This window comes from Chrysemys picta, chromosome 8 (assembly GCF_011386835.1).
Source record: "Chrysemys picta bellii isolate R12L10 chromosome 8, ASM1138683v2, whole genome shotgun sequence".
Lineage (NCBI taxonomy): Eukaryota > Metazoa > Chordata > Testudines > Emydidae > Chrysemys > Chrysemys picta.
Genome location: NC_088798.1, coordinates 28,430,764 through 28,458,229, shown reverse-complemented (window position 1 = coordinate 28,458,229; position 27,466 = coordinate 28,430,764). Strand labels below are relative to the sequence as shown.

The following is a 27,466-nucleotide window of genomic DNA, read 5'->3' as shown; positions in this document are numbered from 1 at the left end:
TGTCATGCTCAAGAAGCTGGCACCAGATGCATGTGTCTTGTTAAAGAAAACATCTTATTAGGCATTGCTCACAATTCATAGGATTCCCCACCACTTTAGATCCTTAATATCACAGACGCATACAGTCTCTTGTTACCCATAGAACCTGAAAAGAACATATAAGGAAGTATAAAAAACAAATTCCTTCCCCCTCAAATCAGTATCAGCAATAGTCCAATTAAATTAATGGTAATCTCCATACCTGAGAGATGTAGCTGGATTAGGATAATGAGATCTTAATGAAGTTTGTCTATCACCAGGCAACGTAAGTGAAGTATTTCTATGCAGAAGTATGGTGCTACTCCTTTGCAAGATTAAGATAGCTCAATTTTAAGGAAGAATATTAAAGGGGAGACACAAATACATTGCCATTATCAACGCCACATGTGGAGAATGAACTATACTTTCTTCACAGCACACTGAAAGGGATTGTATGTGGAAAGCTTGTATAGTAAAAGCGGTGTTCTCCAGCCCTGTGCCAACCAGAAAGCTCTATAAACTGACCTTTCTAATCTTCACAGAAAGTCCGGTTTATAGTCCGGTTGGCGTGGGGCCAGCAGGCTTCCTATCTGGCTCCACGTGGCTCCCTGGAAGTAGCAACATGTCCCTGCTGTTCCTAGGCGGAGGAACAACCATGAGTGAGGTTCAGAGTGAGGGAAGAGGTGCGGGGTTGGGTCACAGGAGGGGGTCTGGGACGTGGGCTCTGGAAGGGCGTTTGGGTGCAGGAGAGGGCTTGGGACAAGGGGTTGGGGCGCAGGATGGGTTTTGGGGTGACGGATCTGGGCGGTGCTCACCTCAGGTGGCTCCATGCAAATGTCGACCTGTCCCTGCTGCTCCTAGGCAGAGGTGCGGTAGGCGGCTCTGCGCTCTGCCTCCACCCACAGGAGCTGCCCCCGCAGCTCCCATTGGCCGCAGAAAACAATCAGTTTCATTCATATTTTTTAAAAAAGGTTATAGCTAATTTAACTGTAGAATAAAACTAATAAGACCTTGCCCAAGTTATCCCCTTCACTTTCATAGACTGAGAAAATAAAAAAACAACACACATTCCCAGATGGTGCAGAAATGTGTAAAGTGCCCTTTTTGTTGCATAGATTTCCACTGTCCTAAGCCCAAGGACAAGACAGAAGACTGGAGGATCCACGGAAATGGGAAAGAAAAAGAAGTACAGAGTCCCTGTATCAACTTTGGAGAAATTCTGTAAAAACATGGAAAGACAAAACTCCCTCCCAACACCTTGACTATAGGGAAGGGGAAGGCTTGCAGGAACAAAAAGTTAGAGATATTCTGGTCCCAGGTGGAAAGGGAAGCAGGCTTCCTACCATCCTCATTCCACTCCCCTGAACAAGCACAGACATACTGGTTTCTAGTAGATGTCCCAAAATCCCCAAAGGCCTCGGGTTATCAATATCTTCTCTGCTTCATGGATCAAGGAAGTGAGAGTGTCAGAGGAACAGGGGAGTGTGTTAAATCTCTCTCCCTCTCTGCAATGCAAAACTAAATGAGAAATACCTTGAAAGGAATCTCACAGTTAGCAGCACTCTATATGCTAAAACTTATTTTTGAGACATTAACAATCTGGGTCTGGTTCTACCGCCAGCAAAATCAGGAGCTGCTCTTATAGCACAGGTCTTGCACACTAAAAAACTACAACAGTACTCTGGTACAACAATTTTTTCAAAAAACGTAAGTTACAGCCACAGATTTTATTACTATTATTCTGATGCAGATATTCAAACAAACACCATTTTCTTTAGGCCAAATGACCTGGAGATTATTCGGTTGAACTAGGTCCTAGAATCCTGCTGTAAATTACTTAGATGCTTTTCATCAACAAATTTGATTGTATTAAGCATCTGCTAGAAAAAACTGCTTTAAAGGGAAAAAGATATGACAAATTTATGTAGCGTCCCCTCTCCACCCAGTTACCTTTTCTAATGCCAATCTGCTTACAAGTTTTGATGGACAGGTTTGGAGGTTTTTGGATCCTGCAACCCACTCAGCAGGGTGTATCTTCTTTATTTTTCCCTATGAATTTATTTGGCGGTGCCTTCACACCACTTGCTCCTTCCTGGCAGGGTTACCAGGGCAGATTGCGAGGAAAATTCTCACCACGGGGTAACCCACACTTACTTGCCAGATAGTTGGAGACTCCCAAGAAATAACACAAATACATAAAATATATTCAACACAGTAATTATATTAAACAGGAGACAAATATAACATAACAGGATAAAACACTATTCTTAGGGTCACCAGTGCCCATGTTGATAATACCCGTGACTTTTCCCAGTCATGTGACCTGAGGTAGAAAATGTAAGATTAGTGTCCTGCTGGTACACGTATTTTGCTGGGGCCCCTGATGACCTATAACCATGATACAAACCATCCGATGTGTAGAAAGAATAGTAAATATGGCAGGCGACCAGCTTGGCTAAACAGTGAAATCCTTGCTGATCTTAAACGCAAAAAAGAAGCTTACAAGAAGTGGAAGATTGGACAAATGACCAGGGAGGAGTATAAAAATATTGCTCAGGCATGCTGGAGTGAAATCAGGAAGGCCAAATCACACTTGGAGTTGCAGCTAGCAACAGATGTTAAGAGTAACAAGAAGGGTTTCTTCAGGTATGTCAGCAACAAAAAGAAAGTCAAGGAAAGTATGGGCCCCTTACTGAATGAGGGAGGCAACCTAGTAACAGAGGATGTGGAAAAAGGTAACGTACTCAATGATTTTTTTGCCTCTGTCTTCACGAACAAGGTCAGCTCCCAGACTGCTGCACTGGGCAGCATAGTATGGGGAGAAGGTGACCAGCCCTCTGTGGAGAAAGAAGTGGTTCGGGACTCTTTAGAAAAACTGGACGTGCACAAGTCCATGGGGCCAGATGCGCTGCATCCGAGGGTGCTAAAGGAGTTGGCGGATGAGACTGCAGAGCCATTAGCCACCGCAGCAACAAGTCTCAAAGCCAGGCTCGACTGACTCAGGCTTGCGGGGCTCACACTACAGGGGTAAAAATAGCAAAGTAGCCTGTCAGGCTGGAGCCTATGCTCTGAAACCAGGCAAGCGGGGTGGATTTCAGAGGCCAGGCTCCAACCCGAGTGGGAACATCTAAACTGCTATTTTCAGGCCATTAGCGAGCCCTGCAAGCCTGAGTCTGTTGACACAGGCTCTGAGATTCGCTGCCATGGGGTGGGTTTTGTTTTGTGTTTTTTTGCAGCATAGACATATGCTAAATTAGAAAAAAAATAAATAGGTCAGAATGCAATATTATTGTTGTACTATGAAAACACTTGGTAGAATTTCCATCTTTCAGGTTTTTGAGGAATTCTCAGTTTTCTTGTTTTTTTTAATTACATTTATAAAACAATATGAAGTTCACTTGTTAAAACATTTCTACAATATGTTGTTGGTTTACAAGTTTATTTTCTATTATTTGCTACCTTAAATAAAATAAAAAAAAACATGCTATAGCAGCTAATGAGAGTAACGACGCAAAGCACTCCGTTCTGTTAACGGGTGTACAGATAGCTGAGCAAACTTTTTGGAAGCTGACAGCATAAAGTATGAGTCTGAACATTCCCAGTTAACATTGTTTCTCGACTAAAACTGTAATAGTGTTCGGCTTTAAAAGTAAGCCATCAACTTGAAACGAATATTGAGTTAAGACCATTTTTGTGTACTGCATACCCACCTACATCCTTTAAAGTAGTGTAGACAATTAGGGATGCGGGCCATCACCTGGCAGAAATACATTTACCTTAAATAAAGTATCGTATGCCATAACTTATTGTACCTAATGCTATACCATTCTTCACCATAATTATTAAAAGCATTCAGCACAGAAATCTAAGATTAATTCAATTTTCATTTTAGTTTCTGAAGTTTTATCATTAACTTCGTATACACAAAATTCACCAAGGAGAACAAAACTCTACTGAATATAAAAATAATTGTTCAACGCTACAGAAGCACTATCCACAATGAACCTCCTAGGTCACCTAGTCGTATATGAAGCTACTGAAGACTCCTGGAACTCAAACTGCTGTGTTTTGCAATTTGATATTTATGCAGGACATTAATCTGTAATACGAAATAGTATCTTAAATTATTTCACTTTGAAATTCAGTTTACAGAAAATGAGTGTTTTTAAAAACATAACTTAGCTAAAGTATTTGGAGCACAGACTTAGTACACATGCACAGTAGCCAGTCTGACAATAGGCTGTAATGTTGGAATGCACTATTGATAGTCTATTCTCCCAATAATTTTACAAGCTGGAGCCCCACTCTCAGAATCTACCTTGCTTGGATGGACCCTTGTGCCAGATTTCAATGGGGGCTCCAACACTAATCCAAATGTATCACTGGGGCCTGGAATTTTAAAAACAGCAGCCCTAAGAACAATAATATTTTATTGATTTGTAGAGAACACTTTAGAAAAGTACAACAATATAGATGTATTCAAAATGGGCCTGATTCTCTTTTCACACCAGTGAAAGCGAGGGACAATCAGGCTCACAGGATTTCCAAAACTCAAAATAATTATTTTAATCAGGTAAATAATCTGCATTCACAAGCTTATACCCTTACCATACATAAACTAAGCTATTTTGGTACAGCTAAATGTTTATTTGTCCAGTAAATCTACTACAGCTTTGTGTATTTCCCATCAATGCATGTATTACTTAAACATAAATTAACCATTAAAAATTATGTTAATTAAAAAAATTAAATATCAAAGCTGTAGCAGAAGTCATCAGAAATTTTAAAGATACAGCTGACAAGTCTATATTAATTCAATGTGTACCATATTCCTTTGCCATACTGGTGCATGTTAAAAGACAGTCTCAAACTTTCAAACTGGTACCACCTCTCAACCTGATTTTAGCCCTGCAACACTGTCTCCCTTCCCACTCCTGCCCTATTTTTGCCAACTGAAGTTATATGACTAGAACCTCTGTGTACCATACTGACCCATGTGTCAGTTAACACTGAATGCCTGCACACTGCTAATTTGAATAAAACTATTGTCTTATTATAGACAGAGGTGTTTTATCTGTGATTAAGTTATACTTCACACTCATCTATAAAGTCCATTTAGAAGATGAATACCTTAAACTTATTGCAAATTTAAAACTATAATAATTAAACTAGGGCTGTCGATTAATCCCAGTTAACTCACACAATTAACTCAAAAAAATTAATCGCGATTTAAAAGATTTATTGCGATTAATTGCACTGTTAAACAATAGAATACCAATTGAAATGTATTAAATATTTTTGGACATTTTTCTACATTTTCAAATATATTTATTTCTATTACAACACAGAATACAAAGTGTACAGTGCTCACTTTATATTATTTTTATTACAAATATTTGCACTGTAAAAATAACAAAAGAAATGCTATTTTTCAATTCACCTTATACAAGTACTGTAGCGCAATCTCTTTATCGTGAAAGTGTAAATTACAAATCTAGATTTGTTACATAACTGCACTCAAAAATAAAACAATGTAAAATTTTAGAACCTACAAGTCCACTCAGTCCTACTTCTTGTTCTGCCAATCACTAAGACAAACAAGTTTATTAGAGCATAAGCTTTCGTGGACTACAGCCCACTTCTTCGGATGAAGTGGGCTGTAGTCCACGAAAGTTTATGCTCTAATAAATATGTTAGTCTCTAAGGTGCCACAAGTACTCCTGTTCTTTTTGCGGATACTGACTACCACGGCTGCTACTCTGAAACAAACAAGTTCTCAACATATGTTTCACTCTATATGCATCCGAAGAAGTGGGTTGTAGCCCACGAAAGCTTATGCTCTAATGAATTTGTTAGTCTCTAAGGTGCCACAAGTACTCCTGTTTTTTTTTTGTTTTTTTTGAGGATACAGACTAACACGGCTGCTACCCTGAAACTTTACATTTATGGGCGATATTGCTGCCTGCTTCTTATTTACAATGTCATCTGAAAGTGAGAACAGGCATTCTCATGGCACTTTTGTAACTGACGTTGCAATTATTTACATGCCAGTTATGCTAAACATTCATATGCCGCTTCATGCTTCGGCCACAATTCCAGAGGACATGCTTCCGTGCTCATGTTAAAAAAATAATGCATTAATTAAATTTGTGACTGAACTCCTTGGGGGAAAATTGCATGTCCCCTGCTCTGTTTTACCCGCATTCTGCCATATATTTCACGTTAAAGCAGTCTAGGATGATGACCCAGCACATGTTCGTTTTAAGAACACTTTCACAGCAGATCTGACAAAACAAAAAGAAGGTACCAATGTGAGATTTCTAAAAATGGCTACAGCACTCGACCCAATGTTTAAGAATCTAAAGTGTCTTCCAAAATCTGAGAGGGATGAGGTGTGGAGCATGCTTTCGGAAGTATTAAAAGAGCAACATTCTGATGCAGAAACTACAGAACCCAAACCACCAAAAAAGAAAAATCAATCTTCTGCTGGCAGTATCTGACTCAGATGATGAAAATGAACATACGTCGGTCCGTGCTGCTCTGGATTGTTATTGAGAAGAACCTGTCATCAGCATGGACACACGTCCTCTGGAATGGTGCTTGAAGCATGAAGGGACATATGAATCTTTAGCGCTTCTGGCACATAAATATCTTGTGACACTGGCTACAACAGTGCCATGCGAACGCCTGTTCTCACTTTCAGGTGACCTTGTAAACAGGATGCAGGCAGCATTATCTCCTGCAAATTGCAACCAAACCTGTTTGTCTGAGCGATTGGCTGAAGTAGGACTGAGTAGACTTGCAGGCTCTAAAGTTTTACATTGTTTTATTTTTGAATGCAGTTTTTGGTACATAATTCTACATTTGTAAGTTCAACTTTCATGATAAAGAGACTGCACTTCAGTTTTTGTATTAGGTGAATTGAAAACTACTATTTCTTTTGTTTTTTACAGTGCAAATATTTGTAATAAAAAATAAATATAAAGTGACCACTGTACATGTTGTGTTCTGTGTTGTAATTGAAATCAATATATTTGAAAATGTAGAAAACATCCAAAAATGTTTAAATAAATGGTATTCTATTATTAACAGCACGATTAATCGCGATTAATTTTTTTCAATCGCTTGACAGCCCTAAATTAAACATATCACCTACTGTTCCACTATCCACTGTAATATAGACAAAGAAATTCAAACTGCTTAATATCACATTAATCAAAAGTCACCATAAATACTATTGGAGTTTATCTGTCTATTCATCTATGCATATGTACCATTAATTATGTCATCTCCAATTCACTTGTCAGGGACAAGAACAAAAAACAGATTCTAGGTACAGAGAAAGTAATGGTATTTTTTGTGTTTGAATCTCAAGTTTGCTCCTTTGATACAATAGCTACTCAGGCTGCCAGGTTTTTCTTTCACCCTTCTTTAATACCACAATTAGTGTGTTTGTTTTTCAGTGCTAATAGCAAGGCGTGATCTACACTTAAAAATTAAATCAACCTAGCTACTACGTCACTCACAGACGTGAAAAATTTCACACCCTGATTTTTGTAGTTAGGTCGACCTAACCCTCTGGTGTAGACGCAACTAAATCAAGGAAATAATTATTCTGTTGACCAACCTACCACATCTCAGAGAGGTGGATTAACTACATGGATGGACAAACCCCTTCTGTCTATGTAGGAAGTGTCAAAACTACTGTGCCACAGCAACACAGCTGTAGTGCAGCTGCTGTAGCATAGGCCTACCCCAACTGCACTAGTTTACCAAGTATGTACTTGCTATTGGAGGTAAGAAATCAAAACTCCTGGTGCCCTGTGGTTAAACATTCCTAAATTTTTAACAGTAAGATAGAAATTTATCAGCTACAGTGTGATAACAAACCAAAAATGTACCCCTACAAACAATCAAATAGACCCAACACGCTAGTACATCTGAGAAGATGCTTCAAGTTGAAAAAGGATTTTCTAGCTTTCTTGATTGTTTTAAGAACTTAGATAAGATGGTCAATTATTTTAGCCTACCTTATTCTATCAAGCAGATAATAACACCTTCCAAAAGAACCAGCCACTACAAAGCATAACAGTTCTCTATTGTTCTTATGGAAAAAACTTGGTTCAGGATAATCATCAGGATGTTACGCTTACTCTGGTAAAGAACAGCCGTGTCATGGAAGAGAGACAAGGTGGGTGAGGAAATATCTTTTATTGAACCAACTTCCGTCGGTGAAAGAGAGAAATTTTCGAGCTACATTTCTCTCTTTCACCAACAGAAGTTGAAATATCTTTTATTGGATCCTCAGCCTCCTTTTCCCTCTAATATCCTGGCACCCACATGGCTACAGCAACACTGCAAATGTCATAGGAGAGATATTTTATGTTTCTCGGTGTTATGAAGTGACAATTGTCTTCTTCTAGAATACCCACTACCGATTTGCAGTACTTGAGATTCTCTTTGGGCTTGTCTTCACTGCTCAAAAAGCTGAATTTTTTATGCTGGGGTAATTAGCATGCACTAGCTATCCTAAAATAAAAATACAGTGAAGACAAGACATTCTAGTTTTACAGCTATGTAAACTCATGGAAGCCAACCTGGCCTCAGCAAGTTTATCTTGCAGTAAAACTAAAATGCCTTGTCTTCAATGTATTTTTACCTTAGGATAATTCATGAATGTCACCCCTCTGCAAAACATCAGCTTTTTACAGCAGCGAAGACAAACCCTTAGACTGCATCTTCACTACAAGATACACCAGGGTGTAAGTAATCATGGGGCTAGTCAACTCGTGATAACCTCTCTCATGGGAGCATGATTACATCTACTGTGCTGTCAATCCCTATAGCAAGACCTGTAATTGACACATTTTACTGGGTAAGAATACTAGAGTGTCTTAGCTCAAAGAACCATGGAATATGCCCACAGGTACATGCAAGTGAGTGTACAAATAGTCAGGACACAGGAAAGCAGGTAGGGAGGGTAGTGTAGGAACACTAACACATGGGCTAGGCTAATCTAGATATTCAGATTGGTTGCTCAATCATCCAGGGGTTGGTACCAATCACTGCAATAACTGTCCAGGGTAGACAAAAGGCCTGGCTACTACACTGGAAACATCAAAGCACTGTCGCGGGAACACTGCTGCAGCAGCACTTTGAAGTGCAGTATGGTCCTGCTCCTGGTAATCCACCTCCACAAGGGAATTAGCTCAGAGTGTGGCTCCCAGTGCTCGGAGCCTTTCTACACTAGCACTTTAAAGCACTCAGACTTGCTGCACTCAAGAGGGTGATTTTTCACACCCCTGAGCCAGCAAGTTAGAGCGCTATAAAATGTAAGTGTAGACAAGCCGAAAGCCTTAGTTACATTAAAAATGCCAAAAGCCAAGTATTCAATGATTCTTCAAAACACGTTCATGACTTTTGATACTGACATGCTTCTGAGAGTGGAGGGGTGGTAAATGAATGAGCACTACTAACAAATACATAACAACAATGCATCAAATGATTTAAGATATTTTGAAGTGGAAAACAATCTGAGCCCACAAACAGGAGCAAGGGACAGTAGCTAAATGCTCAAAAGGACAAAACAACTCCAAAATGTTAACATAAATTTGTTATGCTGCTTTATGACTATCTTTTCTATGTATTATTTTAAATTACTATTAGGGAATTTTGAGCTGTGAACAGGTTTTTTTTTATTAAATCAAAACAAAATAAATTGTACAGTTTATGGACAGGCAAACTATGAATTGGCATTGCACAAGATTTCCCACAAATTTCAGCAAATCTGGCTTAATGCTAATCTGAAAGACCTCTGCTACTCTAATCTTGAGTCTCTTTTGAAAGGAGACTCTCATATGTGACCACCCCAAAACACTAACTAGGATAATTCCACCAAAGATATTTTCAAATGTTAGTTCAGCAATTGGAACTAGTGTTGATTTTCAGAAGGTGAAACACTAATGCTGAAAGCCCACCTAATAAATAGCAGAGACAGTTTGAGCACAAAATATAAGACAATTTTAAATCTATTATTTTTGGATGGTAGATGTACAAGAAACATCACTGGAGTAAAGATTTTCTCTTATGTACCCTTCAGGATATACTCCCTATATCTAATGTATTTAAATGTGTAAACAAGACTTCAGAAGTTGGCAATTGGCAATTTCAAAGTCAAGAAGCATAAACTCACTGTACAAAAGGATTATTACCATTGAACAAAACTACAGTCAACCCCTAAATATCACATCCAAAGGTCCAAAAGACTATTGTTACAGGGGACTGAGTGGCTCAGGAAATTAGAAATGGAGTATAGAACTTTTCACCTCTATATCACTGGTGAGTAATGACATAGCTGTGTATCAGCGAATGGCTGTATGAAATTAACTGATGGTCTGTCCAATTCTAAGTGAACAAACATCTATGTTACTGGAACTGCCAATAATATTACTAACTTGTATTGGTAGTCTCGACGGAGGAACCAAATAATGACTGGACATGAAGAATAAACATCCCTCCACACCCCCAAAGGTAGAGTCTTCAGAACCATTGAAATTGACTGGTAAGGCTGCTAGGGGAAGGTCACACTGCATCTACTTATCTGGCACCTTTCAAACATGCACCACTTACAAAATAATTCAGGGGAATGCAAAGAAGGGCTGACAGTAATAGGCGCTCCCTCATACAGAAGATATTGCAGTGTTGCTAGTTTGGAGAGGGGGAGAGCGAGCATGTGACAGATGCGCATTGTCCCAGACACGTGGAAAAATAAACATAAGATGCAAGGCACATGGTTTAATTAGATGACAACCGTATTACCTTAATTCATCTGGGAATTACCAGGCACTCAACATTATGAATCATTTCAACCTGGTGGAGAGATGCCCCTCAACCCCTACCCCTCCACAGCTGGTCCCCAAAACATTGTTAGGATCCCAATGCCCTCCCCTCATATGAAGGTTAAAGAATTGGGTTGTTTCCTCACTGCCCCAGACCTTAGGAGTCCCAAGCCCATTTCCCAGCTTCTTTAGGGGATGCCTTCCCTTAAGTCTATTTATAATTCTAGTTTAATCAGGGAACAGGACTCTTTATGAAATGAGCACCTGCATCAGACACCTGCTAAAGTGTCACAACTTGACCTTTTCCTCCTAACTCCACTGTATCCCCGAACAGCTGTGGGGAAGACCTGAACAGTCACCCCATCCTGGCCAATCTCACCATAAGGGGAAAATTCCTTACCTGTCCCAAAAAAGGCCACTAACACAATATCCACAGCAGACCTAAAATCCTGGTACTATGCTAATCAATGAGAGGGTGCTCAGGCTGGAGGCACAGGGTCTATATATACTTTCCCAGTTGTGCAAGGGCCAATGACTTATCTGAGCAAACCAGCCAAAGCACCCTCTCAGGTGATGCCTTCCCATCCCACCCCCAGTGAGACAATCCTTCCTAACCTACGGAGGGGGAGGGGGACCCTTAAAGGAGCCACTATCCATCCCCCCTGAAACAAACATGTACATCTGAAGATCACAGACGTTTGAGCTTGTAAAGACCTGTTAGATCATAGTCCAACCATTCCTGTAAGTGCAGGATATGGTTCTCAGATAATGAGAAGAGGCATTTGGAATTAAAATTAAACTACACCTAATCTTAAAAGCTTCCACATCAACTCTAAAAAAGTTCAAAAAAAAAAAAAAAAAAAATCAAGCAACTCCATATCTCACATTATTGTTAAAAAAAAGTGGCAAGGACAAAGACTAGTGACTAACTTAAATGTTACAGAAATTGAGCAGTTTCAAAATGAACGTAGAGAACAGAAAAACTGTACAAAACTTTCAATTAAATAGCAGTTAAAGAGTATTCTAATCACCTAAGTGTTTTTTAATACAATTTAGTAACTAATATTAGTATAACCAAAAAAGGTTGGGGAGGGAGGGAGGGTTAAGTTTAAGATTTTATTTTGAGATTCAAAACTGCAACAACTTTCTTCCCTCAGAGAAGATGGTAAAAGGTTAAAAAACAATTTCTAAACTAATTCACGTTGTAACTGCATGTGTGCACTATTTCATAGATTAAAAAAAAAAGAGCAAGTAATGCAGAGCTATACATATTACTTAAAAGCACTGGATTTCTCGTAATTTATAGAAAGAACAAATACTTGCTACAAACTTTGCAACTGATGTAGTTAACTTATTCAACACTATTTAGACTCGCCAGATAATGTTAAAACATTATAAAACTGATCATGTACTCTACAGCAATGGTTCTCAAACTTTTGTACTGGTGACCCCTTTCACATAGCAAGCCTCTGAGTGCAACCTCCCCTTGTAAATTAAAAACACTTTAAAATATATTCAACACCATTATAAATGCAGGAGGCAAAACGAGGCTTAGGGTGGAGGCTGACAGCTCGTGACCCATGTAATAACCTTGCGACCGCCTGAGGGGTCCTGACCCTCAGTTTGAGAACCCCTGATCTAGAGCAAGAGATCTATTTATGAGACCAAATGTCATTTGTTGTCCTTGTTCTAATTTAGAAGTCTACAGCAAAGTCATATTTCCTTTATTAAAACTACACCCAAGACAAAGATTCATCTTAATAAAACTAACATTTCTCTCTCTCTTTTCTTCCACAGATAGCTATAAGTTACAGTAAATCAACAAAGGGTTCTTTTTAAATTGAATTTGCTCCATGTTATATTTAAAATTGTGCTAAACCAGATTTAGCTATTTAGACAGTGGGGCAAACTTTGTTCTCAGATACAGGAAATTCAATGGGGGTCATATAGATATAAAAATAAAGACTTAGCCCATTGTGTCCTATTAAACGTATACAAAGACAAAAGGCCAAATGCAGAAATGCATTTAAAGAAGTCCAACTTTGTGTAATTTACATTATCTTCTGATCCACTCAGGATGCAAGTTATGAATGCTTTTATCCCGCAAGCTTCTCAACCGTTGCAGACTTTTATACTATGTGGTGCCCCGTTAAAGTCAATGGGGTCCACCCAGATAAAGTAGCTTACTTTTTCTGTCTCACACCCCATAACACCTCACTTCTGATTTTGGCCCAATGATACTACAGATGCTACAGTGGCACAGCTATAGCACTGCAGCTGTGCCACTGTAGCACCACAGTGTACCAGTGTTTCTCAAACGTGTCTACTGTGGCCACATGCGGCCACCAGGGGCTTTTCTTGCGGCCACAGCCCCTTGGGCTGTGTGTGTGTGGGGAGTAACAGCCCCTCCCTCTCCCTGTTGCTCCTGGATGCACCACCTCGGTGTTGGTTGCTGGGGCTGCCAGCAGGGGTTGGGCCCTGCCCTCCTATGGAGACACCTGGGACACAATGCTGGAGGAGCAGGCAGGCAGTGAGTTCCCTACCTTCCCAAGGGTGGTGGGGCTCAGGCTTTGGGCTTCAATCCTGGGATGGTGGGCTGGCAGGCTCTGGCAGCGGGGCTTTGGGCTCCAATCCCAGGCTCCGGCTGCACAATGGCAGGCCCTAGGCTCCAGAGACGGGGATTCAGGCTCTAGCCCCCACTCCCCACCCCTGCCTCCCCTATCCCCTCATCCAGGGCTTAATTTGTCCCCAGGCTTGGCAGGGCTGAGTAAGTCTGCTGTGAAAAGTGATATTTGTATGTTAATATCACTTTTCACAACGGACTTACTAGCTAGCAATAAATACATTATAATGATTTGGATGTGCATATTTAATTGTTTTTCTTAAAGTTAATTAAGTATTTTAGGAAGCAGTGCAAGAGTGGCCACCAGAAAGAGTTGGCAGCTGCACACTGAGGCCACCAAAAAATTTGTCCTGAGAACCCCTGGTGTAGACACTTGCCACAGCAACAGAAGGGATTTTTTCATTGCCACTGTTTATCTACCCACTTGAGAGGAGGTAGATAAGTCAACAAAATAATTCTTCCACAGACTCAGTGATGTCTATACCGGGGTTTAGGTTTGTATGACTCAGGGTATTAGTTTTTCCACACCTCTGAGCGACATAGCTAGATCAACCTAAATTTTAGATGTAGACCAGGCCTAAATTTACTATATGCTATGATAGCCTGGAAGAGAGGGGCATAGCAGAAAAAGGAACTAACAGTATAAAACAAAGTGAAGTAGGCTACATCCCACTTTTACATCCACCTGCTTACATACTAGATAGCACAATGATGTAAGTCACACCAACTTATGACTCCCTCTTAGTCCCACATACAAAAAGTATCTTACACTACCTTACACAACATAGTGCGGTAGATTGAAAGTTACCATTTTGATTCCATTCACTTACAAGTCTTGTTTGGATGTAGTTTTTAAGTTTTTGCATTCTACTATTTCGACTAACATACAACTACTATTTATTCTGCAACTATACAAATTTCATTATTAGTTACTGAAGACATTTGTAACAAAGACAAAAAAGCTAAAGAAAACATCAAGACTACATTTAATTTATCAGGTTTTGCTACATACATGGACCACTCAACCATACTGTTATAATCTAAATTGACCTGAGAGTAAAAGAGCTCTTAAACTAAACTACATTTGCTTTTGCAAGTGGTAATCAGTACAAGCCAAGTTACCCTCCATTGTTCTTTCAGGAACCTCAGTATGCCCTGAGCTGCATACGTGGATTAAGGGCATATTATCACCCTTTAATAATCCCTATTTTTTAGTAAACCCCTATTTTTCTGCTGCCACCCTGCATAATTTATTCCAAATTATTAAGTATTCTAGAGTTTGGAGTATATGATGCAAATCAAGCATCATATACTCTTCAGAAGAGAAGCAGAAAGACTGGGTGATCAAAGAAAATTTAGACCAGACATTAACAACAAATCCAAAACACTTTTTCCTGAGAGACTTTTACTCCTATAAACAAGGCAGAATATCCCTTTTTGCTTCTAATAATTTACTACATTCAAATTTACAATTATTTGATCCTACATAGTAAATAAATCCAGGTCTTATACAAGTGATAGAGAAGTGAAGGACAATTTCATCTCCTAATTACAAAAGTAATGTCACTACAGAAATTTCTAGTGTTAAGTATGCTGACAAATTACAAATCTGATTGCTGCAATCTATCTAGAACGTTCATTTTATAAGTAAACAGTTTAAAAATGAGAGAGAGAAGTTCTGAAATACATTGTTTGTGTGCCCCAGAATTCCTAAATGCTTTATTTGGTGGTGTGTAAAAGACTAATACAAGTCTTTATTACTCCCATTAACCAAAGATTTAATTTAACAAGATAAACCAGCAGAAATATGGCTGTCATAGAAGTATAATGCAACGTTTTGTCATTAAGCATTTCAGAAGTTGTCCAAATGCAGGGTATTTTTATGTTTATAAAACCAAATAATTTTTTTTCTAAAAAGATCAAAATAGTATTTAAATATCTCATAAAATATTTGTAATCAAAACTCTACCATCACACACTAGTGCTTTTGAACCAGAAACTAAAACTGAACAGTCTAGTTTCACTGTCCAAGCCAAGGTCCAATCCTGCAAACGAATCCAGAAAAATCAATGGAGCTCTGTGTGAGTGGTGGTGGTGGGTGGGGTCTACCTGCATAAATCTGATTGCACGACTAAGTTTAAGGGATAAATAAATGGAAAAAGTAAACAAACAGTAACAACAAATTTAAAGTTCCTTCATTTATAATAATCGAATGGTATTTTTACTGACAGAGGTAAGACAGTGTTGTAAGAATACAGCATTTGTAAACATTCCGTATTTCTTTAAATAAGCAGTTTTACATTGGACCCTACCATGCTATTTACCCAACAGAAACTTATCCAAAGTTATAAAATAGTAAGCAAGCCAGTTAACAAACAAAAAAGAGTTTGGTGCATTTAATCAGTTTTAAATTATTTAAGGATCATGATGATATACCTGGAACAAAACCCAAAAAATCCACTAATTCACATAGTTCAATATTGAGCTACATTGCTCACTTGTAAAAACCAAAAGTAACTTAAAATAAACATTTTACCTATATACCTAAACAAATACTTCAATGAGTAGAACTTATACATCCCAACAATACAGATACACTAAATGGGATTCCTACATAGTTTGTGGGGGAGGAGATGACAATGTTCAGCAATCCAGGAAGACTGGGGAGTTTCTGTCCTACATTCACACCAGTAAGGATAGAAATACACATGCACTGATAAATCACAGCATAGTCAGAAAGCTGTATAATGATACTAACTCAATGTCGTCTCTGCTATCAAAGGTGTGTACAGGGGTGGAGAAATAAACGTTGTGGAACATTTGAAAGGCTGAAGGCTAGGGGGATGACAGACTGCTTTACAGCAACCCCTCCTCCTGCAGAAGGAGGCTGGTTCTTTGGGAAGCCGACTAAGATGGGAGAAGCTCGTAGAGCAGCAGCTTGTGAGTGTGACAGACACCTGCTGTGGGACAGCCTGGCACAGCGGGTCGGCGCGGCATTGGCTCGGCGGTACGCTAGGCTGGGGCTGCTGCAGGCTGGGACAAGACGATTTAAGCCGCTTACAACCATGCTGCTCGAGACACTAAGCCCAGGGATGGGCGATGCACCAGCAGCCGCGAGGCTGGAGGACCCGGGCACCTTACAGCCTGGATCCCCCAGCGCAGAGCAGCCCCCCGGGTACCGGGCACTTGGCTAGGCAGAGCCCGGCTGCAAGGCCTGCGCTGGTCAGGGGGCTCCGCGCTGCAGCCCGCTAGGCCGCGGGGCCTGGGCCGGCCCTGTGTGCGCGCTGGGCCCAAGCACGCTGGGCCCCCTCCCCAGGGGACGGGGTCTCACTCACTCACCGCTCTCGATCTCGTTGCCCTTCTTGGCGGTGGCTGCGTTCCCCATGGCCGGGCCGGGGCGATGGGGGGAGGCTGCGGTGTCGCTCCGGCGGGAGGGGGTGTCTGGCGGCTCCGCCCGCGGGCGCTGCGGCTGGCTCGGCTGCCTCCCCTCCCTCACCCCGCGCTGGGTCTGTGTCTCCGGCCGCCGCGGAGGAGGAGGAGGAGGAGAGCGCTCTGCCCCCCCGCCCCCACTCAAACACACGGCGGAAATGACGGCCGAGGAGGCGCCTCCTCCGTGCTCCACAGCCCGCTCGCCGCTGGCCTGTGCGGCCAGGGTGGCTGGGGACACGGGGCGGGCTAGGCAGGGCGAGGAGCCGCGCAGCTGTGGGACACGGGGCAGAGCTACCCCTTGTCCTGCTCCTCCCACTCCACAGAGCGCCCCGTCACCCCACAGCTATCCCCGTCCCGCGCCTCCTCACCCCACAGAGCGCCCCGTCAGCCCACAGCTATCCCCGTCCCGCGCCTCCTCACCCCACAGAGCGCCCTTTCACCGCACAGCTATCCCCGTCCCGCGCCTCCTCACTCCACAGAGCGCCCCCTTCACCCCACAGCTATCCCCGTCCCGCGCCCCCTCACCCCCACAGAGCGCCCTTTCACCGCACAGCTATCCCCGTCCCGCGCCTCCTCACTCCACAGAGCGCCCCCTTCACCCCACAGCTATCCCCGTCCCGCGCCCCCTCACCCCACAGAGCGCCCCCTTCACCCCACAGCTATCCCCGTCCCGCGCCTCCTCACTCCACAGAGCGCCCTGTCACCCCACAGCTATCCCCGTCCCGCGCCTCCTCACTCCACAGAGCGCCCCCTTCACCACACAGCTATCCCCGTCCCGCGCCTCCTCACTCCACAGAGCGCCCCGTCACCCCACAGCTATCCCCGTCCCGCGCCTCCTCACCCCACAGAGCGCCCCGTCAGCCCACAGCTATCCCCGTCCCGCGCCTCCTCACCCCACAGAGCGCCCTTTCACCGCACAGCTATCCCCGTCCCGCGCCTCCTCACTCCACAGAGCGCCCCCTTCACCCCACAGCTATCCCCGTCCCGCGCCCCCTCACCCCACAGAGCGCCCCCTTCACCCCACAGCTATCCCCGTCCCGCGCCTCCTCACTCCACAGAGCGCCCTGTCACCCCACAGCTATCCCCGTCCCGCGCCTCCTCACTCCACAGAGCGCCCCCTTCACCCCACAGCTATCCCAGTCCCGCGCCTCCTCACTCCACAGAGCGCCCCCGTCACCCCACAGCTATCCCCGTCCCGCGCCCCCTCACCCCACAGAGCGCCCCCTTCACCCCACAGCTATCCCCGTCCCGCGCCTCCTCACTCCACAGAGCGCCCCTTCACCCCACAGCTATCCCCGTCCCGCGCCCCCTCACCCCCACAGAGCGCCCCCTTCACCCCACAGCTATAACCGTCCCGCGCCTCCTCACTCCACAGAGCGCCCCGTCACCCCACAGCTATCCCCGTCCCGCGCCCCCTCACCCCCACAGAGCGCCCCCTTCACCCCACAGCTATAACCGTCCCGCGCCTCCTCACCCCACAGAGCGCCCCGTCACCCCACAGCTATCCCCGTCCCGCGCCCCCTCACCCCACAGAGCGCCCCGTCACCCCACAGCTATCCCCGTCCCGCGCCCCTCACCCCACAGAGCGCCCCCTTCACCCCACAGCTATCCCCGTCCCGCGCCTCCTCACCCCACAGAGCGCCCCTTTACCCCACAGCTATCCCCGTCCCGCGCCTCCTCACTCCACAGAGCGCACCCTTCACCCCACAGCTATCCCCGTCCCACGCCTCCTCACTCCACAGAGCGCCCCGTCACCCCACAGCTATCCCCGTCCCGCGCCCCCTCACCCCACAGAGCGCCCCCTTCACCACACAGCTATCCCCGTCCCGCGCCTCCTCACCCCACAGAGCGCCCCCTTCACCCCACAGCTATCCCCGTCCCGCGCCCCCTCACCCCAAAGAGCGCCCCCTTCACCCCACAGCTATCCCCGTCCCGCGCCTCCTCACCCCACAGAGAGCCCCTTTACCCCACAGCTATCCCCGTCCCACGCCTCCTCACTCCACAGAGCGCCCCCTTCACCCCACAGCTATCCCCGTCCCGCGCCTCCTCACCCCACAGAGCGCCCCGTCACCCCACAGCTATCCCCGTCCCGCGCCCCTCACCACACAGAGCGCCCCCTTCACCCCACAGCTATCCCCGTCCCGCGCCCCTCACCCCACAGAGCGCCCCGTCACCCCACAGCTATCCCCGTCCCGCGCCCCCTCACCCCCACAGAGCGCCCCGTCACCCCACAGCTATCCCCGTCCCGCGCCCCTCACCCCACAGAGCGCCCCTTCACCCCACAGCTATCCCCGTCCCGCGCCCCCTCACCCCACAGAGCGCCCCTTTACCCCACAGCTATCCCCGTCCCGCGCCTCCTCACCCCACAGAGCGCCCCTTCACCCCACAGCTATCCCCGTCCCGCGCCCCCTCACCCCACAGAGCGCCCCCTTCATCCCACAGCTATCCCCGTCCCGCTCCCCCTCACCCCACAGCTATCCCCGTCCCGCTCCCCCTCACCCCACAGAGCGCCCTGTCACCCCACAGCTATCCCCGTCCCGCGCCCCCTCACCCCACAGAGCGCCCCCTTCACCCCACAGCTATCCCCGTCCCGCGCCCCCTCACCCCACAGAGCGCCCCCGTCACCCCACAGCTATCCCCGTCCCGCGCCTACTCACCCCACAGAGCGCCCCTTCACCCCACAGCTATCCCCGTCCCGCGCCCCCTCACCCCACAGAGCGCCCCTTCACCCCACAGCTATCCCCGTCCCGCGCCCCCTCACCCCACAGAGCGCCCCGTCACCCCACAGCTATCCCCGTCCCGCGCCTCCTCACCCCACAGAGCGCCCCGTCACCCCACAGCTATCCCCGTCCCGCGCCCCCTCACCCCACAGAGCGCCCCGTCACCCCACAGCTATCCCCGTCCCGCGCCTACTCACCCCACAGAGCGCCCCTTCACCCCACAGCTATCCCCGTCCCGCGCCCCCTCACCCCACAGAGCGCCCCTTCACCCCACAGCTATCCCCGTCCCGCGCCTCCTCACCCCACAGAGCGCCCCGTCACCCCACAGCTATCCCCGTCCCGCGCCCCCTCACCCCACAGAGCGCCCCGTCACCCCACAGCTATCCCCGTCCCGCGCCCCCTCACCCCACAGAGCGCCCCGTCACCCCACAGCTATCCCCGTCCCGCTCCCGCTCACCCCACGGAGCGCCCCGTCACCCCACAGCTATCCCCGTCCCGCGCCTCCTCACCCCACGGAGCGCCCCGTCACCCCACAGCTATCCCCGTCCCGCTCCCCCTCACCCCACGGAGCGCCCCCTTCACCCCACAGCTATCCCCGTCCCGCTCCCCCTCACCCCACGGAGCGCCCCGTCACCCCACAGCTATCCCCGTCCCGCTCCCCCTCACCCCACGGAGCGCCCCGTCACCCCACAGCTATCCCCGTCCCGCGCCCCCTCACCCCACGGAGCGCCCCGTCACCCCACAGCTATCCCCGTCCCGCGCCCCCTCACCCCACGGAGCGCCCTGTCACCCCACAGCTATCCTCGTCTCGCGCCTCCTCACCCCACAGAGCGCCCTGTCTGTCACCCCACAGCTATCCCAGTCCTGCTCTTCCCACCCTACAGAGCGCCCCTTCACCCCACAGCTATCCCAGTCCTGCTCTTCCCACCCCACAGAGCGCCCTGTCACCTCACAGCTATCCCCGTCCCGCGCCCCCTCACCCCACAGAGCTCCCTGTCTGTCACCCCACAGCTATCCCCGTCCTGCGCCCCCTCACCCCACAGAGCCCCCACTTCACCCCACAGCTATCCCCGTCCCGCGCCCCCTCACCCCACAGAGCGCCCTGTCACCCCACAGCTATCCCCGTCCCGCGCCCCCTCACCCCACAGAGCGCCCTGTCACCCCACAGCTATCCCCGTCCCGCGCCTCCTCACCCCACAGAGCGCCCTGTCACCCCACAGCTATCCCCGTCCCGCGCCCCCTCACCCCACAGAGCGCCCCGTCACCCCACAGCTATCCCCGTCCCGCGCCTCCTCACCCCACAGAGCGCCCCTTCACCCCACAGCTATCCCAGTCCTGCTCTTCCCACCCCACAGAGCGCCCTGTCACCCCACAGCTATCCCCGTCCCGCGCCCCCTCACCCCACAGAGCTCCCTGTCTGTCACCCCACAGCTATCCCCGTCCCGCGCCCCCTCACCCCACAGAGCGTCCTGTCACCCCACAGCTATCCCCGTCCCGCGCCTCCTCAACCCACAGAGCGCCCCGTCACCCCACAGCTATCCCCGTCCCGCGCCCCCTCACCCCACAGAGCCCCCCCTTCACCCCACAGCTATCCCCGTCCCGCGCCACCTCACCCCACAGAGCGCCCCCTCACCCCACAGCTATCCCAGTCCTGCTCTTCCCACCCCACAGAGCGTCCCCTTCACCCCACAGCTATCCCCGTCTCACGCCCCCTCACCCCACAGAGGGCCCCCTCACCCCACAGCTATCCCCGTCCCGTGGTCCCTCACCCCACAGAGCGACCCCTCACCCCACACCCCACAGCTATCCCCGTCCCGCGCCCCCTCACCCCACAGAGCGCCCTGTCACCCCACAGCTATCCCTGTCCCGCGCCCCCTCACCCCACAGAGCGCCCTGTCACCCCACAGCTATCCCCGTCCCGCGCCCCCTCACCCCACAGCTATCCCCGTGTGACGTTATTGACATAAACTGGGACCATATAGATCATTGTTGCAACCAAGGTCCTGTAGTGGCACCCAAATCTTGTATAAAGGGGGTCAAATGGGGTGTCTAGGACGAGGTTATGGTTTACTGGTTATGATTATGCTGTCTATATGTGTGTATCAGTTTTGTAGTTGAAGTTATGAATATTGGCTCTATACTGTCTGTATGGCAAACTTATGCTATGCTTCTGGGTGACATCCCAGACAAGCTGAGATTAGCTCTGCCTAGCCTGCTTGATGGCCCATTAAGGACCATCAGCTATACAATGGACCCATTGAGAGAAGGCAGATACGCCTTGTACCTCAGCAAAGTATGCAGGGACTGGCCCATGTGACTCCAGACTCCATGTTGCTGTAATTTTCCACAGTAAGAACAAAAAGGTAATCTTACACCTGGAAAAGACTATATAAGGCTGATGCCTGATCTCCATCTTGTCTTCAATCCTGCTTCTTACCTCTGGAGGAACTTTGCTACAAGCTGAAGCTTTGAACAAAGGACTGAGGACCCATCCCAGCGGGGGATGTATTCCAGAGACTTGATTTGAACCTGCAGTTTATTCCATCGCTGCTGCAAGCCTGAACCAAGAACTTTGCCATTACTGTATGTAATTGATTCCATTTAACCAATTCTAACTCTCATCTCTATCTTTTTCCTTTTATGAATAAACCTTTAGATTTTAGATTCTAAAGGATCGGCAACAGCGTGATTTGTGGGTAAGATCTGATTTGTATATTGACCTGGGTCTGGGGCTTGGTCCTTTGGGATCAGGAGAACCTTTTTCTTTTACTGGGGTATTGGTTTTCATAACCATTTGTCCCCATAACGAGTGGTACTGGTGGTAATACTGGGAAACTGGAGTATCTAAGGAGATTGCTTGTGAGACTTGCAGTTAGCCAGTGGGGTGAGACTGAAGTCCTCTTAGTCTGGCTGGTGGTTTGCCTTAGAGGTGGAAAAAACCCCAGCCTTGGGCTGTAACTGCCCTATTTGAGCAATTTGTCCTGAGTTGGCACTCTCAGTTGGGTTCCGCCAGAACCGCATTGTCACACCCCGTCCTGCTCCTCTCACCCCACAGACCGTCCCCTTCACCCGAAAGCTACCCCCGTGCTTCTCCTCCCACAGGTACCCCGTCCCGTGCCCCCCTAACCCCACAGCTACTCCCATCCCACACCCCTCACCCCACAGAGCGCCCCTCACCCCACAGGTACCCCCGTGCCGTGCCCCCTCACCCCACAGCTACCCCCGTCCTGTGCCCACACCCCACAGAGCGCCCCCCACCCGACAGCTAACCCCGTCCCATGCCTCCTCATCCCACAGCGCACTCCCCCACCCTACAGCTACCCCACAGCGTGCCCCTTACCCCACAGCCACCCCATCCCGTGCCTCATGCCCCCTCACCTCACAGCTACCCCGTCCTGCACCCCGCGCCTCCTCACCTCACAGCTACCCTGTCCTGTGCCCCCTCACCCCACAGCCACCCCGTCCAATGCCCTCCACCCCACAGAGTGCCCCCTCACCTCACAGCTATCCCACAGCGTGCCCCTTACCCCAAAGCTGTCCCATCCCACGCCTCACACCCCCTCACCCCACAGCTACCCCATCCCCTGCCTCGCACCCCCTCACCTCACAGCTACCCCTGTCCTGCGCCTCGCGCCCCCTCGTCCCACAGCTACCCGATCCTGTGCCCTCCTCGCCCCACAGCTGCCCTATCCTGTGCCCCCATCACGCTCTTCCCACCCCACAGAGCGCCCCCCTCACCCCACAGCTACCCCTGTCCTGCTCGCGTCATCCCACAACGTGCCCCCTCACCCCACAGCTACCCCCGTCCTGTGCCCCCACCCCACAGAGCGCCCTCCACCCAACAGCTAACCCCGTCTCATGCCCCCTCATCCCACAGCGCACCCCCCCACCCCACAGCTACCCCCATCCTGCTCCTCCTACCCCACAGAGTACCCCCTCACCAGATCTACCCCCTCTCCCAGTCCTCGCACCATACAGAGCACCCCCTACCATGGCTACTTCCCATCTTGCTACCCCCTCCCACACAGCTAGTTCCTATCCTGTTCCCCCAGAGCGCCCCCTTCACCCTCAGAGCTACCCCAATCCCGTGCCCCTCACCCCAGAGCACTCAGAGCCTCCCCCCTCCCCCATGCAGAGTGCACCCTTGCCTGACGCAGCACTCACCCACATACAGGTAGCACAAGCACATTAACACACTCCTAGATAGATAACCTAGATTGGTATTACTAAGCACTTTTATAGCACTCGTACTAAGATATATTTACATCTCTCTACAAAGTGTTGAAAAAGTGGATCACATAGATAATGTGCTCATTATGGTGTAGTGTTAAGGAGGTGGGCCAAAACGTTCTGCATAACAATGGAGCATCTATTGTTTCCCTCCTAGGTACAGTGAGTTACAGTCATTCAGTCAGGAGGTGATGTACTGTGGCCAAATCCTCATTCCAGGAAGAAAAGTTGGAGTTTCCCAGCAAGCTGGAGGTAGAAGAAAGTGTTTCCTGGGCACTACTTGGTTATTGAAGCTTGAAGAGTCTAATAGGACCCCTAGGCTCTGTAGTATTTTGGGAAATGTGGGAAGATACCCTCAAAATCAGAGAAGGATATTTTACCAGGTCAAATTATTTTCCCAATCTGATCACCATCACTTTGGTCTTGCCCAGATTGAGTTTGAGCCATATGATCTTCAGCCAGGTGCTGATCTTCTGCAGACCTTTTGCTATCCCTGAGGAGACATTGGTGGCATCACAAGAAAATGAGTTATATCAAAGGGTGTCATCAGCTTATTGTTGGTAGCAAAGCCCATGTGCTCTCACCACCTCTCCAACTAGTCCTATATAGATACTGAAGGAAAAGGGTTAAGATAGATCTCACATGAAGACCTTTGAGGGGACAGTTGCCCATCACCACTCTCTGGGTCTTGTTGGAGAGAAATGATTGGGCCCATTGTATGACTATGCCACATACTCCAACTGTATCATATATATATACACATCACTCTCATACACATATTCATATATACATACATACCAAATTCCCAACCAAATGCACTTCGAACACACACCCACACCTCACTATCACATACATATATACACTCTTGTAGGACAAATACAGCACATTATCTCAGGCTAACACAAAGCATTCAATTTGGTACAACATTCATTACGAAAGATTGACTACTCACGTGAGTGAAGGTTCCAGGAGCACGCATTCTCAAGCTGTGCCCATACACCATTCTCATCACACACAAAACATATTGTAATTAAAAGTTTTCTGCATGCATTAGTTGCAGAACAAATTAAAATTATAGTGACTATAGTAGCTCCTAGAGACACAACTTTCATTTTAACCCCCACTCCTCAGTTGGCTCTGGTTTTCTCAAACAAACTGCTTTTGTGCTGAAATATCCCATATCACTACTGATCTCAAAAGTGTGTGTGTGGGAGGGTTAAGTTTTTTCAGCTTAATTAGTTGAGTTGTTTTTGAGTCACATGAGCATAAAAAATACACCATTCCCATATTTTACAGCAGAAAGTTGTGCTTCAATAACAGCAAAAGCCAGAAACCTCAAATTTAGCTTGTTTTGGTAATCTCCATCAAAGTAAAAGATAGCTAAATTCAAAGAAAATCCATTCAGCTATTTTAGAGTTACGCATATCTAACATCAGCAGTTTCAGTCATACCCAGTACCGTTTTTCTATTCAGTTTTTGTCTACATACTTGTTATACTATTGGGGGAATTGTGTGCCAAAATTCTAAACATTCTGCCCCCAATATTTTAAAATTCTGCATATTTTATTTGTCAAAATAACACAGTATAATCACACCAGTTTCAATTATTTTGGTAATTTATTTCAAAATACCTGTCAGCAAGTATGTCTGTAACAATACAGACAACAAAAAAGATTCAGGAAATGTTTTTTGATAAATAGATACTTACTAGGCATATTAATACAGAACTCTGAGTAATAATTCATTTAAACTACAGTACAGAACCGTATTTCCCGCAGCCGTCCAAAGCTATGCAAAGGCTTGGGGAAGTTGGGGGTAATGGAGGAGCTGAGGGAGAGGAAAGTAATTGCTGGGAAGGAGCCTGGGTTTGAACTTGAAGGGCTGTTGGGTATCAGTGGGAAAAGTATGGAACAGGTTTTTTGGGGGGCAGGAAGGGATTGTTAGGGAGCATCCCCCATGCAGACCCTGGCTGACCCCTAGCCTCTCCCATTCAGTCACGCACATCTGCTCCTGCACCCCCATGTGTCCTTGCACCCCTTGTCCACATGTGTCCCTCCAGCCCCACTCAGACACCCTCTCCTCCATTCCCACATGGCTCTGCACCCCTTCCTCTGTCCCCATATGTCTGTGCACCCTCTCCCCCGTCCCCATGTGTCTCTGTGCCCCGCTCTGCCATCCCCCTGTCCTTCTATGGCCCTACACCCTTCCCCCTGTACCCATGTGTCCTTGCATCCCTCAGCCAGCCCTTTCCCCTCATCTACATGTGTCCCTACACCCTCTGTTCCCATGCATCTCTGTGCCCCCACTTAGTCATCCCCCTTCCCCCTGTAGCTCTGTCTCCCCTTTCCCGCTGCCCATGTGGCCCTGTGCCTCCACTCCCATTCAGCCCCTGCCCCAGTCTGTCCTCCACTAGCCCTTATGAACCCCTGTCTGACCCACCATCAGCCCCATGCTGTCTGTCTCCCCATATCCCCTGTCTCATAATGTGGTCCAACAATAGAAAAAGGCAGGCTCTTTCTCTTCCCTGTCATAGCTGGGGCTGGCCAGGAGTCGCCGCTGTGTTCTAGTACCACAGTGCCCTCTGATGGGCAAAAGGCGGAACTGCAGAAGTTATTTTCTGTTGGGAGCTTCTGCTCTGTTCTAGCACCACAGCACTCTCTGATGGGTAATAGGCAGGACTGCAGCAACTTTTCAGTAGAAGCTACTTTCTGCAAAAAAAATTAAAAATATGGGAGGCACATGAAATATGCATGTGCGCAGTGGTGCAGATTTCCCCCAGGCATATTGTTAGATGCCCCCAATTAAGGATGTCCTAGTTAAGAATAGTCTTCTCCACTGGCAAAGCTGAATCAGTTTGTAAACTCCTCAAGTATGTATCTCCAGTTGAAGACACTTACAGGTGTCAGTGGCACAGCTGAGAGAACTTTTATACTCACAATCTCAATAGCTTCATATCAAGGAATTTACAGGCTTAATTAAAGAAAGCTGAGCAAAAGAAGCTTCTCTTAGAGCAAGGGTTCTCAAACCTTTTCCTCATGTGGACCACATTTCAGCACAGAGATTATCTTCTGGACCACATAACTTAATCACAGTCATGCACACCAGTTTCCATTTGTGATGGTATAATGCTTTTGTGGCATCTACAGTAGCTGTTTACATTCAAGATTTTAAACCAATCAAAGGCCTTAGCTCATATTACGCCTCTTAACCTCCTTCCCCCCACAATTTGAAGGGATGACTAGAGGGCTGAGGAGGGAGCGGGTGGGAGGGCACTAATATACCTACTCTTTCAACTATTTTTATGCTTTCTGAACATGAATACACATACATTTGTCGGTTTTTAAGTGCACACCTCAAAATGAAAAAATATGCCATGCATACTCAGTACACAGCTTTCAGATGGTCCCAACTTTAGTTAAAAAGCAATGTTTTTCAACCCAAGAAAAAGCACTAGTTGTTGTTAAGGCTTATTTCCATGCCAACTTTTACTTTCAGTCAATTTTGACAAGGCCATGTAAAATACAAAATATGTTTTAAAAATTTTGTTTAAATTAAGAAAAGTGTATTTCATTCTCTCGGGCAAAAAGAATAGAATGAATTTTATTGAA

The 27,466-nt window shown here is 47.0% G+C and overlaps 1 protein-coding gene across 1 annotated transcript in view; it reads right to left on the bottom strand.

Moving 5' to 3' along the window:
• PRKACB (protein kinase cAMP-activated catalytic subunit beta) overlaps positions 1 to 17,183 on the bottom strand; it is a 118,728-nt gene extending 101,545 nt beyond the window's left edge. The window contains exon 1 of the mRNA XM_005294436.5: positions 16,819 to 17,183. Coding sequence (XP_005294493.1) covers positions 16,819 to 16,864 — 46 coding nt within the window. The 5' untranslated portion in view covers positions 16,865 to 17,183. The remainder of the gene's footprint in view (positions 1 to 16,818) is intronic.
• Positions 17,184 to 27,466: the final 10,283 nt, after the last annotated feature.